The sequence below is a fragment of the Maylandia zebra genome, linkage group LG2, assembly GCF_041146795.1.
Source record: "Maylandia zebra isolate NMK-2024a linkage group LG2, Mzebra_GT3a, whole genome shotgun sequence".
NCBI lineage: Eukaryota > Metazoa > Chordata > Actinopteri > Cichliformes > Cichlidae > Maylandia > Maylandia zebra.
Genome location: NC_135168.1, coordinates 6,601,152 through 6,619,630, shown reverse-complemented (window position 1 = coordinate 6,619,630; position 18,479 = coordinate 6,601,152). Strand labels below are relative to the sequence as shown.

The 18,479-nt window shown below is 42.4% G+C and overlaps 3 protein-coding genes across 3 annotated transcripts in view; all 3 read left to right on the top strand.

Annotated features, from left to right (window-relative positions):
- The window catches only part of LOC112433632 (uncharacterized), a 29,087-nt gene extending 27,966 nt beyond the window's left edge, over window positions 1-1,121 (top strand). The window contains exons 10-11 of the mRNA XM_076875982.1: window positions 74-120; window positions 269-1,121. Coding sequence (XP_076732097.1) covers window positions 74-120; window positions 269-804 — 583 coding nt within the window. The 3' untranslated portion in view covers window positions 805-1,121. The remainder of the gene's footprint in view (window positions 1-73; window positions 121-268) is intronic.
- Window positions 1-18,479, top strand: part of LOC143413219 (uncharacterized) — a 332,604-nt gene that overhangs the window by 96,248 nt on the left and 217,877 nt on the right. The gene's annotated exons all lie outside the window — the stretch shown is intronic.
- Window positions 1-18,479, top strand: part of LOC112432151 (NACHT, LRR and PYD domains-containing protein 3-like) — a 199,134-nt gene that overhangs the window by 107,799 nt on the left and 72,856 nt on the right. The window lies entirely within an intron of this gene.

The following is an 18,479-nucleotide window of genomic DNA, read 5'->3' as shown; positions in this document are numbered from 1 at the left end:
GTGTGTGTGAGAGCCATGTAATGTCCATGTGTGCATGCTGACTGTGCTGCTCTGACCCCCCTCCTCCTTTCAGGGTGGAGCCTGCTGGAGTCCGATGGTTGAGACCAGGTCTGAGGAAGTGTAAGTGTGTTTTTAATGGGATTCATGAAAACAAAGCAGCACACATTCAACCATCTTCATCATGTCAGGAGTCATCATCAAAGTGTCAATCAATGAACAGATGATGGATCAATAACTGCAGCTGGATTGTGTTTGTTCTCTCCATCAGATTCCTGTCAACTCACAATCGACACAAACACAGTGAACACAAAGCTCCAACTGTCTGACAACAACAGGAAGGTGACACGTGTGGAGGAGGTTCAGTCATATCCTGATCATCCAGACAGATTTGATGTTTATCAGCTGCTGTGTAGAAATGGTCTGACTGGTCGCTGTTACTGGGAGGTCGAGTGGAGAGGAGACGTTTATATATCAGTGAGTTACAGAAGCATCAGAAGGAAAGGAGGCAGTGCTGACTGTGTGTTTGGATGCAATGATCAGTCCTGGAGTCTGAGCTGCTCTGATAATGGTCCTCGTTATGTCTGGCACAATAACAGACTAACACCCACCTCCTCCTCCTCCTCCTCCTCCTCCTCTGTCTCTAACAGAGCAGCAGTGTATGTGGACTGTCCTGCTGGCACTCTGTCCTTCTACAGAGTCTCCTCTGACACTCTGATCCACCTCCACACCTTCAACACCACATTCACTCAAACTCTTTATCCTGGGTTTAAGTTCAGGTCTGGTTCCTCAGTGTCCCTGTGCTGAGTGGAGTGTAAAGAGTGTCTCCTGTTACAGAAACACTCTGACTGTTGAACAGATAGTTCAGTCTGTACATGTCTGTCTCTTTCACTCACAAACACGTTTTCAGATTCATGGATTCAATCAGTTGATGTTTGAAACTCTTCTAAATGATTCCTTGTAAACTTCTTCCTCTTCAGTCACAAACAAACAGGAAGTGATGTCACATGTGTTCCTGTCCACACAGCAGAATGAGTCTATTGCTGACAGTGATGTACAAACAGAGTGAGCATTTCTGAGGCCCAAAATAAACTGAGTAGTTCACTGAATGAACAATGGACTGTGAGCTCAGTTCCTTCATCATTAGTATGGATTATATATGTATATGTATTATATTAGTATCATATATATCAGGTGCTGCTGCTTTCAGTCATTGTGCAAATGTGCTGTTTGTAAGCTTGTAAAGCTGCAGTCAGCTGAGACTGAAGAAGTCACCTGATCAGTGAGCAAACGTTTCTGAAAACGTCCAGATGAACAGAATCAACCTTTTGGGATCAGCCAGCAATGCAGCATCATTGTTGTTCAGCTTCAGAGGTTTGCAGGAATGAACTGATGACCAGAAACAGCTGCAAAGTCCAAGAAAATACCAGCTGGAGTTCAGCTGCATTTGAAGAAGTCAAAGAAAAGTAAGGATGGCAAAGGGCGACGTTTTCTTCCAAAGAGCTGCAAACATGGTCGACGCCTCATTAGAAGAATCATCTGGACATTTGTGAGGAACTCTAACCAAGAAAGCAACGTCACACAGATCCAACAGACAGTTTCCATGACTGCAAGTGTTGAGTGGAAAAATGCTACATTGCATTATTGCATCCTCTCACCACAGGAGGCGCTGTTGGCACCACTGATTGCTGATCAGCTGTTCTCTGATGATCTGATTGATACTGTGAATAACGGGACTCACTGAACTCTGTGACACAGTGAAGATTACAGAGTTTAACTTCACCCTTTAAGACTGACCACAGAACCAAGTCCGCCAGAGCTTTTGTTATATTTTTACATGCTGTGGAGCCATTTGTGGGAGCATTTCAAGTTGCTATGCATCAATACAACTGTTATAGCCCTAATTTTAATAATATGTATGCATTAAGTCCATAGTAACTACATAAACTGCAAAAACAACCTCTGCTCATCCATCTCTGTGTGTATCAGGATACATTTGGTTCATAATACACAGAAAAATCAGAGTTATTACCTGTAATAAATGTGAAAGATTCCTGCAGTGATAACCAGGCAGGACTGAAACACATCCAAGCTGTCACCACGGTAACAGCACCGCCCATCCACAGGTGAGGGGAGGAGCAAAAAGAGGGACTTTGACCATTTTATACTAAAAACACTCAACTAATGTTTCTAATATGAAACAAATAAGCCCACATTAATGTGAGCGTTTATTAAATAATAATAATGATGATTTCCTCCTGATCTCATTTCCACAGCAGAGAAAACTGTGGTGTATATTGAGGTGGAGGGTGTGGTCTGTGGCTCAGGTGTAGAGTGAGGGTGGGGTGCACCACAGCAGCATGCTGGGACTGCTGAGGGTGGAGGAGGGAGTGATGATGACATCAGAGCTGCAGCACAGAGACCAGTGAACACACAGTCTGTTCATCTTTGCATAGATACAATATACAGCACAATATTGAATGACAGACACGCTGTGGGAGCTTCCACAGATACACTGACGTCAGCATCCAGAGTCCTCCTGCTGCTCCCCCCTCAGAGCCCCGTGATCAGCACCAACACATTCAGTTAGATGACAGAGTCCAGCTGCAGCTAGAATCAGCTCCCCTCTGTGAACAACAGCACAGCGTCAGTGTTTCACACTCAGTGAAAGGAGGAAACAGCAGAAGAACACCATGTGTGCTACGTTTCCCAGGACACACTACAAACTGCACAAATACAGAGCAGCACGTGGAAGGACCTGGAGCTGCATTTACAGAGCTGCAGACAGCGTGATGTCCTGTATGGACAGGTGGAAGGAACCAAGTCCTCAGCTGGAACACTCGTGTTTGTCCACAGACAGGAAACACAGCAGGAAACTTCCTCACAGAAGTGCAGCTCATGGATAACACACTTCCTGTCAGTCAGAATGAGGCTGCAGCCAAACACAGAAAGGTGTTTTTGTCCAGATGAGCCCAGAGAAGAAACACGAGTGTTCACAGACATCAGAAGCTCAGAGAGGTGAAACATGAGGTTGGAGTCCTCGTCAGCATCCAGAAGAGCTGCTGTGAAACCCTGAGTACTCATGACAGACTCTGATGGCACAAACACATCATGATTCAAACAGAAAGACAAACATGGAGCTCCTGATCCTCCTGCATGAGAACAAGCTGACATGAGCGCTGTGTCTGAGAGTGTCTCCCTGTCACAGTGACAATAACACAGCTGCTGCTCACAGTCATTAAACTGACCTGAGGTCAGCTGTGCTCCTTACATATGAACCATGTGACCTCACATCAGTGCTGTGGATGACTGTAGTCATAGAAGAGTAGAGCTGTAGCAGGTGGTGTGAGGAGGAGGTGGTGTATTCTAGTTAACGCAGTACTGAAACACTCCAGCAGAGGGCGCTGTTAAGTCCTTATTGTAACACAGTTACTGTGTGCAGTTAGACTTCATACATAATCTGCACTTATTTCCATCAGACATGCTGTCAGTAAATGATTGGTTTCTATTGATTCTACTTCCTGTTGACTCGTTTGATGACAGTGAAACAATCACAGCTGATTGTGTGATGATGTAAACTGTCACTGTTACATTCAGTGTGTGTGACATAATGTTAGTGCAGGCTGATAACAGCCTGGTTCTGTTAGAAACACATGAACGTGTCCATAGATCAGTGTGTGTTTAACATGAGAGCTTCAGCCCTGCTGATGTGTTAAATAAAGACATGCAGGAAAACTGATGAGACTCTGAAATAACTCTTTATATTTATAATGTAACTCTGCATCAAAAGAACAACAAAGGATCCCAGACAGGTTTCTGTGAACAAAGACCATTCTGATGTTTCTGTGTTTCTAACACTTTGACATTATTAGTAAACAGACTGCAGTGAGCAGCATTTATAAAGAGCTTCTATATAAAGATATGACAGCTGTTTGACAAGTTTATCACTCTGTGTTTGGACCTGATCAGTCCAGCTGTTTACTTGAAACATGTTCATTTACCTGTTCTGTTATATTCATGTTCTTGTCTCTGTTGAAAACACATTTTAATGTCCCTCAGATTTTTCTCCCAGATGAATAAATATAAAAATGACACAAACTGACTGCAGCTACTTTTTGTCCTTTCTGTCAAAAACCTTCATGTGACTCATGAGAGACACGTTTCAGCTGTTTGTGACAGATCAGAGGCCAACAAGTCATTTATAACACTTTCCATCATTGTTTAAAGTTCTCAGTGTTTCTGTGTTGCTGCGTATAGGATCTCCCAGCATCATCACTGTGCTGTCCAATCATTGTGTGCGAGGTTACCCTTATAGTGCGATGTGTGTTTGCACAAAGAGAAGCATGTGTGTCAAATATAAATAAGCACAGAACAGAAACAGCTGCTCGTTTCTTCTGTTTAGAGTCAAGTTAGTGTTTTGTGTCTTTGTTTGAGGCCTGATGTCGAGCAGAGGTGTGTGTAACTGCACTGCTCTGTTATATGTGTGAAGTGTGTGCTTCTCTTCAGCATCATCTTTGTCACTGCTGATTCCTTTGTGTCATCATGTGTTGAGAAGAGAGAACAGTTATAACGGAGGAGCAAAAGGAAGCCCTGAAATCTGCATCAACAAGGAAGTGTTGGCTCACCAGTGATCCCAGCAGAGCCACTGGTTTGGCTCCAGTTGTTACAGATTCAATGATGTTGTTGCTACAGATACATGTCAGCATCTTTATTGAATTTAATATGAAGCAGAAATGGTGTCATTAGGAGAAGAAGAGGAGAACAAGTCCGGCGAGGAGGCAGCAGCTCTTAAAGATGAAACAGCAGCTCAGCCCTGAGCTCAGAGAGCTGCACATGAAAAAGCTCCTCAAGCAGATCCTGTCAGAGGTTTGTCATCAACAGGAGGAACTGTTCACATCATAGGATGAAGATGCTGTCAGCTGGATGAAGAAGGTTATTTAATGCAAACGTTCACACTGAAGTCAAATTGTTGTCGTGTTGAACAGATTCATGTACTGATCGTCTCCAGAATGTTAGAAGAGCTTCAATGAATCATTAGAAACAACTTACAGCTGCACAGCTGTGTCAAACACATCTGTGTGTCATTGTGGGATTGTTGTGTTTCTACATGTGACACACGTCTAAAACATGCACACAATCTGAACACAAACAGGGACTCATGTGTTCCCACAGCCAGATGCTGAGAGCCATTTCCTTGTAGTCCTGTGTCTACATACATGAACCATTAGATGTTATTGGAATGATTGTCAGCTCTGATAGTTTCATGTGTGTTTAGCTGGACGCTGTTTGATCCTCGACATGTTTAAAGGTGTCCAGTCCTGAGACACTGGGGCTGGAAACAGCTGTGATGTCATTGGACTGTCACACAGACAGAAGTGCATGAAGTGAGCAGCCGAGGAGCCGCTGATGTTTTGGATTCAACAGCATTTGAAAGGTCGACACAGACACATTTGCACACAGAAAGCTGAATCTGTCATATGCCACAGTGAACTCACTGTTCAGTGTTTTTCAGGAAGCTTCTTAACTGCCTCTGCTGCCAAACAAGCAGCTGATGTCCTTGAGAAGAAGCTGAAGAAGTCTTCAACAACAAATACAGGAAGTGGACTTTCAAATACTAGATTCACTTTAGACTCACAGAGAAATGACTCAACCAGCTGTGTTTGATTGACTCCTTTGACTATATGAAAGGTCAGTGTGTGTCTGCACACAGACTGTTGTGTTGGACTGTTATTCAGTTGTCTGCTGAATGTTTTCAAATGTCTGCATCTCAGCTGTGATGAGGCTGGGGGTCATGGGAGGCCACCGTAGCAGCCTCTTCAACATCATGACATCATCATAAATGCTGCTGGACTGTCTGATGGGCTGACGGTGAGAAAGCCGTCGGGAAGGAAACAGAAGACATTTCAGAGGCTGCAGCAGATTTCTTTGATTCGGGGCCTTTTTCAGCTTTATTGGACAGAGCAGTGAAGATAAGTGAGAGAAAGGGGGCGTGGCCCGGGTCAAAGCCAGGCCAGCTGCTCTCCACCTCGTGGTCACCTGCTCATCCTAGTGAGCTCCACCAGCAGCCCTTTCACACACTTTACACTGTCAAACACTGTGTGTGGACCTCAGCTAACAACAGGCTGCATTTAAGTCTGGACTACATGCTTTTATATTGTTTTTATTCCATCAGCAGCTCAACATCATGAGCAGCTTTGACATAAAGACATCAAACTCAAGCTGACTTTAAACTATTTTTAATACAGGGGCTCAAAAACAACAACATCTTTATTATATATCAGGACACAAAGTCATTTCATCTCAAAGGGAAACAGCTTTATTTGGAATAACCAGCACTATCAACTGGTTTGGGATCTCCACCAGTTTCATGTCTTTGCAGCTTCTCCAACAAAGTTCCTGTAAAATCAGCATGTTTGTCTTTATTGGTTTGATAGTGATTGATTATTCAGTCCCAATCTGCTGTCATCTAAAGAACAAAATGATGTTTCTATGAGTCACAAAGCTCCAGATGTTGTCGGCTTCACAAAGAAAACAAAGAACTTAAACACAAAGTGTTTGGAGCCAAAATGTTCCCAAGCTGCTCTTTTTGAAATGGCAGAGGTACAGTGGTGTCTAACAGCACACTGTGGAAGGCAAACATGTTATTGTTGGATGAAACTTCATGAATCCTTTGTAGATTTGAGCTGTTGGAGCCTTTCTTTTCTCTTCAGGTGTACAGATGCTGAGGAGGCAGGTGAAGCAGGTGGAGCTGTTGTGATGCTGGCAGAGGGTGTGTCTTAGTAACTCTGTGAGGCAGAACTGGATCCAACATTGTGGATGTGTTGATGTTGGAGCCATTAAGAGTCTCTGGCCACACTGTAGGATTTCCCTTTGATCCACTGTGGGGGCATTTTGGAGTCTGTCAGTGAAACTCTTCATGTTTGTGTTTGACTCCAGTTTATAGAAACAGAGAAATGTGTCATGCTTTTGTTCGGCCTCCACAAATACACACATTTGTTCATTGGTTGGACTTTTTGGAAGGAGACACATTGAAAACCATGTTAATAAGATCTTGTTGTTTCCTGTGGATCCGACACAGAGAGTGGACTTCAGACAGAAAGCGTGGAAGAGATTTTAGAGGCCGTGTGTGGCAACAGGAAGTTTCTGTGTGTTTGCTGATCTTACATGTGGAAAACAACACGTGATGTTTGTGAAGTTCTACAATGATCATTGTTCTCACAGCATTTTGAGTGGGAACAGTTCAAACTGGGAGTAGTGGGAGTTATTTACTGATTGAAACAAGCTGAATGTTTCTGTGACGATGAAGATCAGCAGCTCAGCTGATCAATGAACTGACATCTATCAGTCGTTTCATGAGATGAAGTCATCAGCAGACATTTGTTCTGACTGTGTGATGAATGTCAGAACGTCAGGGCTCTGCTTTAGTCACTGCTTGATGATCATTGGCTCATTGTTGAATCCAGGGCCCAGTCTGACCTCTGACCTTTGCTGCAGGTCTTCTGTGTTATCTCCACTTTCATGTCTGATCTTCTGCTGTATCGTCCAAAATAAACATCTGGATCATTTCCAACACTTCAGCAGATCTTTAGTTTGGGCAGTGCAGCACAGAATAACACATATTGTACTATACTGCCCACTTCCTGATCTTATTGGATCTGTGTGTGAGGTTGGTGAAGGAAACACATGTTTACTGAGTGAGTCGCTGCCATTAGGAACTAGTTTTTATATCACAGCCTGGAAATCACACAGGACCATTTCTGCAAGTGAAAAGTCGTCATTGGAGGAAAATGATTGTGTAGTTTGTGCGACTGAAGAATTGTTCCAACTACATGTGCTGCTGACCTTTGACCTTTCATTTAGGTGCACAGAGGAGTCTGTGGAAACATCCAGAACTGAGGCAGTGCTACAGATGCTTCAAATAAAGTGGTGTATTATCCATGTTTTCTATGGATCACATCCAGTATCCTGATCTAACGAGCCCCCTTTTTGTGGATTTTAGAGCCTCTGACTTTTGCTGCGTCTCATTTCAAGCACAAGAGCAAGAAGTGGATGAAGAAATGGGGCGAGTGGGGTCAGTGTGGTGCACGTCAGCTGTGCTCACACATGCTTTCACAAAGAACATGTGTGTTCATCGGCAGCATCAAGGTGCACTTTAGTCTTCATAATAATAAAGTATTCTGACTTTATTCTTCTGAATCCTCACAGTCATGTTGCAGCTCTGCTCTGCTTTAAGAAAATGTTCTACCAGGATGTTACTTTCCTAAACGTGTTCTCCAAATGTTCCAAAGACTTTGTTCTAAGTCGTTCTACATGATGAAACATCCACACTAAGTTTAAGAAGGACACACAAACACCATCTGTCCTTTCATCATGTGTACAAACGTGTTCAGATGTCAAATGTACCGTGAATGGATGCAAATGTGGATCGTTCCAATAAAATGAGGCAGTTTTGTAAGTGGATCCCAGTTTGAAGTTCATTAAAACCTATAAGAACATGTTATTCAAACCAACTTTATCCAACAGGAAGAAGCATCAGGGGAACAGGAAACATTCAAACATGTTTACTGTAAGAACTGCACAAAGGAAGGAAACACAATCCTACACACGAGCACTTTAAAATGGACATTTAGCTTTTCAAACATCAGGGAGCTGCAATAACAACACTGAGCCCATTCTGATCAGACTGAAAGATTTATAGAGATTTATCCATGTGCTGGAAAAGGATTTGATATCAACATAGATGCAGATTAGCAGGAGCATTTTCTTCATATTGATTTAGAGTTCAGTACCAGGAATATGTAGAATTAACATCTGTGTGCATGACGAGTGATGACAATTCAAAGTCAGGCTTTCAAAGGATGTCAGAATTGGTGTCTCTATCTGTGACTGTCCCAGAGGAACCTACCTGAGGGATTATTACAGATCTGTCTATATAGAAAGACTTGCATTGATTCACAGTGTACAATTCTTTCTAATCTATTAACATCTTCCTCCAAATCCTGTTTCTGCTGTTTAATGACATATGTCTGAATACAGACAGTGGAAAAATGTCAGTTTTAGTTTTACTGGATCTCAGTGCAGCATTTGATACAGTTGACCACAACATATTACTCAAACGACTGGAGAACTGGACAGGTCTTTCAGGAACTGTACTAAACTGGTTCAAAACATACTTAGAAAACAGGAAATACTTTGTATCAATAGGTAACTTCACATCTGAGCAGACAAGTATCACATGTGGAGTTCCCCAAGGTTCCATCTTGGGACCCTTTCTGTTTAACATTTACATGCTCCCACTGGCACAGATTATAAAGAACAACAAAATAAACTGTCATAGCTATGCAGATGACACACAAATATATATCACAATGTCACCAGGAGACCAAGGCCCCGTACAATTTTCTCCAGCTAAACAAAACAAAACTGAGGTAATAGTCTTTGGCGCCAAAGAAAAACGATTACAGGTCACCAGAGAACTTCAATCTATACATCTAAAAACCACAAACCAGGCGAGAAATGTGGGTGTAGTGATGGATGCAGACCTAAACTTAGAAAAACACATTAAGACAATAACAAAGTCAGCTTACTATCACCTCAAGAATATTTCAAGGATAAAACATCTGATGTCTCAACAGGACCTGGAAAAACTAGTCCATGCATTCATCTTTAGTAGGCTTGACTACTGTAACAGCATCTTTACAGGTCTACCTAAAAAATCAGTCAGACAACTACAGCTCATTCAGAACTCTGCTGCTCGAGTCCTCACTAAGACCAAAAAAGTGGACCACATCAGTCCAGCTCTGAGGTCTTTACACTGGCTGCCTGTCCGTCAGAGGATAGACTTTAAAGTTCTGATGCTGGTCTATAAAGCTCTGAATGGTTTAGGACCAAAATACATCAGTGACCTCCTGACCCAGTATGAACCTTCCAGATCCCTCAGGTCATCTGGATCAGGTCTTTTATCAGTTCCCAGAGTCAGAACGAGACACGGAGAAGCTGCATTCAGCTTTTATGCTCCTTATATCTGGAACAAACTCCCAGAAAGCCTCAGATCAGCTGAAACACTCAGTTTATTTAAATCCAGGTTGAAGACTCACCTGTTCTCAGCTGCATTTGAATAAAGCACCAAATCCACACTTTAAGCTTAAATTTCAAAACTTACATTTAACTACTGATTTTATCTACTGTTCTGATTTTATCTGTTCTGATTTTATCTACTGTTCTGATCTGTTTTGATTTTATATACTGTTGTGTTTGTTTGTTTGTTTGTTTGCTTGTTTTAATCAATTTTAAATCATGCTTTTTATTTGTTTTTGTTTCTAATGTCTCTGTAAAGCACTTTGAATCACCTTGTTGTTGAATTGTGCTATACAAATAAACTTGCCTTGCCTTGCCATCAGAAGGGCTCAAACCTCCTGCTGTTTCTACTGGACCATAAATTCTACTTTATGATCATCTTCAAAGATAAAAACGTGAGTTTATTTGTGAACTCTGTGAAATGTGTCTGATGTTTAGTTTGAACCAATCCTGTGTCAGCTGCAGCCACATCATTGCCACACATACAAATGGGTGCGTTCCTGTTTAGACCTGCTGGCTGTCAGTGGGCTTCATTCCATTTCAGACTGCCGGTGGTCGGCTGTGATCTAAACTCAACATGGCTCCTGTGTTAGAAGAGCCTCTGATTTTAAACTTTGCACATTTAATAGTTTCTTTCCAACACTGTGGAGCTACCAGTCCAGTATATGTAGCCACAGTAGATGGAGTTATCAAGCTGACTGACAAACATCAGGACTCATGTGATCCCTACATGTGGACCTTTCACAGATGGATCCAAGTGCAGATTCAACTCTGCATTACATTTGACTTCAGCTGTTACACACTTTCTAGCTGTGTCACTTCCTGCTTTTTGGATCAGATAGTTTATCCATGTCCACAAATGTTTGGCTGCATGTTTTTATCATCTATATTTCCAGTCTTCATACAGCCGATATTTCATGTGAACTCCAACCTGCCAGCTGCCATCATGTTTTCAGGGTTCATTCAGTGTTGAAATGTAGGACAAACAGCAGCACATGTTCTCTAAATGTTTGCTGCAGTCATTTTAAATGAAGCTGATACTACATGAGACATTTTCCATATTTACTGTCTTTGAACAGAGAATAATAAAGCCATCAAACATATACAGGCTGTGCAAATACAAACTTCTGTGGTGCATTTGATGACCTGCAGAGGAGAACAAGTCGGGCTTTTCAGCCCTAACACAACCTCTTTGTTCTCAATACTACAAAACCTTCAAAGGCTGATATGCAAGTTTGCATGAATCACCAACACAGTTGTATTTGTTTCTAGTATAATTATAAATAAACTGATCAAATATCTGCTGACTGATTAGATCGAGTATCTATTACAGATGAACTGGATATCACAGCATGTTGTTAATCCGTCATATCAAACTAAACCGTGTTGCTGGTGTAAATATCCTCCAATAAAGTCAGATGAGGGCTACTGTTGCCAGGTAACGATGATGTCACACTGGATCTTCTGATCTTTAGCATCGTAGCGCTCGGAGTCTGATGTTGGCTCATGTGTTGTTAAACACCAACATGACGTTCTACTAGTCAAGGCCTCACCTTAACCCACTGATGCTGATCACACAGACCCACTAATAGAACTGTTTTATCAGGGTTTGATGCAGCGTCAGCATTAATGTCACATTTAATCAGACACATTTACATTACAAGCCCACTACAACCATATGGAACTCCAAAGTGTTCAAAATTAAATAAATAAATAAGTCATGATGAAATAAATAACTATGTGAATAAGTAAGACACAGATATGTAATGTGAGAATGATATTGTGAAATAATTGAACACATTTTGAAAAAAAGCTCATTATTGTGAAATATATTGCATTCTGCTATATAAATTTACTTATTATTGTGAAATATTATTTCATGATCATTATTTTTCACAATAACAGAGATTATTCCTGAGGCATTTTATTTATTCCCAGCCATTTTAAATCCAAATGTCCTTTTTTTCAAAGTCAGTCTTTATTTCAAAATCCCGTTTTTCCCAATGGCCTATTTATTTCATTATTATTACACATTATTTGACCACAAGCAATCTTTTCTGGTTTGACGCCGTCTTTGTAGCCAGAAACCAGCTCTCTCCTCGGCTTCCTCCACTACACGCTTCCCCCACGCCAGTCTCCTCCGTCACTATAAAGGGGAGAGTCATGAGCTCCATCACCCTCACCTGTGCCGTCCAACGTCCCGCCACCAGCCTCCGCTGCAGCAGGCCAGAGACCACACCCCTGCCACAATAAGTAAAAGTATATCCTTGCTGTACCCTTAATGCTAAATGTGCTAAATTAACCGCTGCCTTTGCCCCTTTGGGATTATTCTTATGTCACTGGGATGTTGACCTTTGACCTTCACATTAGAGAGATGGGCAGACATAATTAGTGTATGAATTTTAAAGTAACAGGTAATAAAGAGAGTGACATGTCAGACAAGTGGAGGGGTTTGTTTGTCCATAGAGATGCTTCCTTTTGTTTGTTTTAAGGTTTAAATGGATTTGTTGAATGTGTTTCTTTTCATCAATACTGCCATTTAGTTGTGTAAATGTGCATGTTAGACGTGTGAAGAGGTTTTGTGTTTAGAAATGTATAGAAACCAATCATTTACTGACAGCATGTCTGACATGTTTGCGAGGTGCTGCTGGCGGCACAGGGAGGAGAGGGCGGGGCGGCGGGGAGTCTCTGGCTGGCTGGAGCGGCATCTAATAACCAACTCGCAAAACAAAATAAAAACAACAAACAGATATTATGATACAGACTTATAATCTGCACCGATGTTTTTTCTAAATTCTATAAAGTGAGCGCGAGAGCCCTCGGTGCACCTGCGCGCTGCTGAAGTCAAAGTAAACTTTATTGTCATCTCCGCTACAGACAGTCCAGCATATAGAGAGACGAGACGACGAGGCTGCAGTTACAGCGGTGCAAGTAAACAAACAATAAATATAAGAAGAGTAAGAAAATAAATCTACACTTTAGGACTCGGGGTAAAGGATCAATAACAATTAAAATTTATAATTTACAGTTTGATGATTTAAAGTCTCACACAACCCGTCAAAAGGGGCGGGGCCGGCTGCTTCCAAGTAGAGCACATTTCATTTATAATGATGTAAATCCAAGCCCATCATGGATTCACGATCTGAATCCTGGGTTGTGTGAAATCCCAGAAATCAACCTTAGACAATAACAAAGGGAACAGAGATGTGGGAACAGGGCAGACACAAACATAGACTGAACACGGGGATATAGGAACTTAGGATACACATAGACGCGAACTAGACAAGGGGATGCAGGTGATAGGGGACACAGAGCAACTAAAGAAGACAGAGACCTAAGCCATAAGACAGAACTCAAAGAAACCAAAAACTAGACAGTATAAATAATATCATAAACTCAAAAACCCTGGGTCGACGACCCAGGCATCCGAACATGTACAGAACCTTGCAGTACAACAGAAACCTAAAAAACATTATTTGTAGTTGTTATTCTTAGTTCTTCTGCTGCCTAAATACCACAGGGTCTGATTATGAAGTTATTGAGCTGCACATACTTTACGACCTGCTTAAGTTCGAGGTCACAGCGTCTGTAGAGCAGCTGGAACATAATGAAGCCTACAAGGTTAAAGTTTTCTGTTGGGTCTGTGTTTCCAAAAGCCCCGCTAATTCTAGAGACTTATTCATCATGAAGAAAACAAGACAGTCGATCGATCGATTACTTGCGCAAGGGAGGCCTCTCATCTGTTTCCAGCACGACAATGACCCCGATGATGGCCTCCTCTCGCTTCCTTTTATTGACAAACATCAAACAATAGTTTACAAAACACCTCCCCTTGCAACCCCCTTTGGTTACAAAGACAAGTCCCTGTATGTAAATGTATACCGTATTTTCACGACCATAAGGCGCACTTAAAAGTCTTAGATTTTCTTCAAAAAGTACGGCGCGCCCTATAGCGCAGTGCGCCCTGTGTGTTGTAATGAGGACGTAGTAGAGAACACCATGAGAACGCTAAAGAGTGAAGTGTGCGCGTTGACTTTATGGCACATACCTGTATAAAAGAACAGGTATGCAGGACATCGTTGTTTTAACAACCCTGAAAATGGCAAAGAGACACGCTTACGAAGCACAGTTTAAACTGAAGGCCATCAGCTAAGCAGAGGAACATGGAAATCGAGCAGCGGCGAGAGAATTTAAGATTAACGAATCGATGGTTCACAAATGGAGGAAGCTAGAAAACAAGCTCCGGCAGGTCAAGAAAACGCAGCTGAGTTTCCGCGGACATAAGGCGAGGTGGCCCGAGTTGGAGGAAAGACTCGAGCGGTGGATCATCGAGCAAAGAGCGAGCGGGAGAAGCGTTTCGACGGTCACCATTCGGCTAAAAGCAGTTTCACTAGCTGAAGAGATGAACATTGAACATTTCCAAGGAGGCCCGTCTTGGTGCTTTCGTTTTATGAAACGGTGCCATTTTTCCATCCGGACCAGGACTACGGTAGCGCAGCAACTTCCAGCGGATTATAAGGAAAAGCTGGCCATCTTCTGCTCCTACTGCAGCAAACACATCGGCGACAAACACATCCAGCCCAGCCACATCACAAACATGGACGAGGTGCCGCTCACTTTTGACATCCCAGTGAGTCACACTGTGGAGAAGAAGGGGACCAGCACGGTAGCGATACGCACAACGGGGTATGAAAAGTCTTCTTTTACTGTTGTGCTTCGCTGCCATGCTAATGGACAGAAACTGACGCCTATGGTGATTTTTAAGCGAAAGACTTTGCCTAAAGAGAAGTTTCCAGCAGGAATCATAATTAAGGCAAATGAAAAGGGCTGTATGGATGAGGAAATGATGAAAGACTGGCTGAGGGAGGTGTATGTAAGGAGACCAGGTGGTTTTTTCCATGCATCACCATCACTCTTAACACTAGGAGTCCCAGGCTTCTACCTTTCTACCTTTAAAACCCGGAGAGCAGCCAAATGGCTTTTAGCTAAGCTTTAGCTTCAGCCAAGTGGAAGCTAAATTGGCTAGTCATTCATATGTAAATTAGGTTGTTACCTGGGAATTCTGGAGGGAGGGGAGTGGGGGTGTGTGATTGAGGGGGTGCTGGAGCTGCTAAAAGCTGTGAACTTGCTTTTGTGTTTCATCTTGATGCATTCTCAATCATCCAGGGAAATAAATCTCCAAAAGTCACCAACTTGGAGTGTTTCAGTTTGCCGTCTTAGGGAGAAATCAACACACATGGGTGTAGGTCCTTTGTTGCTGAGATTTATTGATAAAAACAGTACAAAAAACCAACCATTTGTACACATATTTACAAATAATAATAAAAAGTGAGTGAGTACATTTCAACATTTTCAGCAATCACTCACAATCCTGGCACTGCCATGGTATCTGTAGTCTGCATTTACCACATGTGTATCTGTTGCAGTGAACACATCGCACAGTGGCATGATTGTTCTTGCATTTGTGTTTGACCTGACACATGGCTCTTTTTCCAGGGCTCGGTGTGGAGGGTTGTGTCCAAAGCAACTGTTCTTTTCTTGCCTTCTTCGCAGCTAAATGAGAGTGAGCCAACTCTCTTGCAAGCTCCACCAGGAAGTCCACCCGTCTTTCCTTCGTCCCGGTGCATGCTTGATACAGCACATGTGCATTCAGTGCTGCCATGTCAATCATGTTATAAAACACGGCAACTGGCCAGCGCCGTGTTCCTCTGCGGACAGTGTACTCCAGAACCATCTGGTCCATCACATCCACGCCACACTTTGTTTTGTTGTAAAGGGTGACAGTGTTTGGCTTCCTTTTGGTAGTGTTATCAGTCTGAACCACGCTGTGCATGCTGCTAAGAATATAGACTGTCTTCTTCCGTTTGGCCGCATACGCCGTCAGCGTGGCAGCAGAGGTTAACAACCTAACAACCTAATCGTACCCCTGACACTAAAACACCATGTTTAGTCTCCAAAACGCCTTCAAACTCTTGGCGACGCTCATTTTGTCCACAAGTGGAGTCACGTTCCAGTTTCTGTAAACATGGTGCAAACACACACACGACCCTGAGCTGAAAAGATGGATGGATGTGTAAAATCCATATTGCTGCTGTTCACAGCAGGACTTTGTTTAGCTTCTGTTCCAGTATTCCTGAACTGGCTTCTCCAAACCGGCAGCCTGCTGTTACGATCAGCTGTGGGAAATCTACAAACTCATTACAAAATATCAGAACTAAGACTTTTATTTTGACGGGTGGCGTCTCAGCTTCAGTGTGTTGATGGGCACAGCCACGGTTACCACAGCTGGAGTTGGTATACGGCGAGCTGTGAGGGGACAGAGATGGAGAACGCACATTTAACTCTTTAACAGGAGATACGTTACGACTAACAGACGACGACTGAAAGCCTGGAGATCCTCTGACGTGTGCATGGTTGATGTGAAGTATGATTAGTCCTACATGACATCAACAACAGAGGCAATGAAAGCTTTGTTGTTAACAGGTTGTAGGTAAAGTCAAATGTCTACTTCTACACTTGTGTTGGGTAAAGTTCGTCTCACTGCAGCAGATTTATATCTGTGCTTTCACAGGGCGTGATGTGGAGCTCAGCGCTGAGGTGCAGGTCTCCTTGGAGACGGCATCCTGGCTGAAATATTATCATGCTTCCAAAACATTTCAGCTTTTATTTTGAAAGAAACAAGACTTGAAAACGAGTCCCCTTCTTCCTCTTTGTCTTTGTTCTTCAGAGGAGTGTCACCTGGACAAACTCAGGGCTGTTCTAGAGCCTTTCTTATTATTTGACTCCATAGAATATAAAACTGAATGGAATCAAACAAAAACTCCCAAACAGCTAAAACACTTTGCTTTATTCTCTTTTTTAACAAATACGTTGAAGTCCATCCATAACAACACAGCTGAGATCTCCTTTGTAATCAAGTGTTTACATCCTTTGTACAGATCTGCATACAAAACAATCATTTACGTCCCACAGAAGTCTAGTTACACGTAACTATACAAGAACTGGTGAATGACAGAAACATGAGACACATGATCACAGGTGATAACAAAAAGAGAAAGAATTCATGTGTTAGTGATGTTTTTCAGCCCTGATGGCTCATGTTGGAGAAACAAGCTGAGGTACGTGGAAAGTTCACACACACAAGTGGGCGTGAGCGCACACACAGAGAGAAACACAACTGAAGCATCTGTTTGCTGTTTCTGCTTTCATCATCTCTGCTGCTGTGTCAGGCTGGGGTCTCTCAGTGACGTGGTTGAGGTGAAGTATGACGAGTATCCCTGATTCAGTCCATCGAGAAAAAGGGGAAAGAAAGCTGTTGTTAACAAACTCTATGGTGATGTGGCGTTTAGCTCTGACTCTACGCTCTGCTGAATCCTTTGAACCTGCTGATCAGTAAAGCTCTACGTGCTGCAGCAGATTGACCTCATCTGTGTTCACAGGTGTGGACCTCAGCGCTGAGGTGCAGGAGACTTTCATTCAGTTCTCCCTGCAAACAGCATCCAGCCTGGAAATACTGTCATCTTTCCCAGAAATGGTGCTCTTATCTCAGAGAAGAAGTCTGATGTAAATAACTGCAATCAACAGTGATGTTCTGCACAGATCACTTTTCCATTTTGCTCTCTAGATGAGTCCCAGCTGCCTGACCTTGTGTCCAGGTGATCGTCTCACTGAGGAGCTTTTGTTCTGAAAATCTCACGTCCATCACCTGTTTCCTTTTTACTATCTCTGCTCTTTCTTTATTCACAATGCTCATAATATCACACAATTATATTCATCACCTGCATGTTTTTATCCAGCTGCTGTTAGAACCAAACAAATAAAAAGGATGAAAAGCCTGAAATCCTTTGATTTATTACATTTGAAACAAATATGAGAGCATCCCTAACAGCACAGCTGAGACCTTTGTTTTAATCAAGCCTTTGTATCGACACACTTGTAAAGATTCATATACAAAACATAATAGAATAAATCAATATAAAATACACATAATCACAAAAATGCAGCCATGTTGTGAGTTTGCATCTAAAACATGCATGTTTCCCTTTGTACAGGCAGATTTACAGCAGACAAAGCAACACGCTGATCGACTTTGACCGCTGCAAAAACAAAACACCCACCAAGTCTGAAGTCGATCAGAGGAACTGTTGACAGACTGACAGACAAACAGATGCTTGATTCATTAGTGCGATTAAATGTTCTTCTTTAGCAGCATCACTTCATGTGTTTGTGTTCCAGGAATAAAGGTCTGTTTAAACTGGACGTCTCCTCAGCATCACTCGTGCTGTCATGGTTTCAAAGCTGTGCAGAAAGAATCTGAGGGATGATACAGAGGTGACCAAAGTTACAAACATCCAGCTGTGCTGCAAATGTTTGCAGAGCTCCAAACTCTTTGGCTTTCTGCAGAG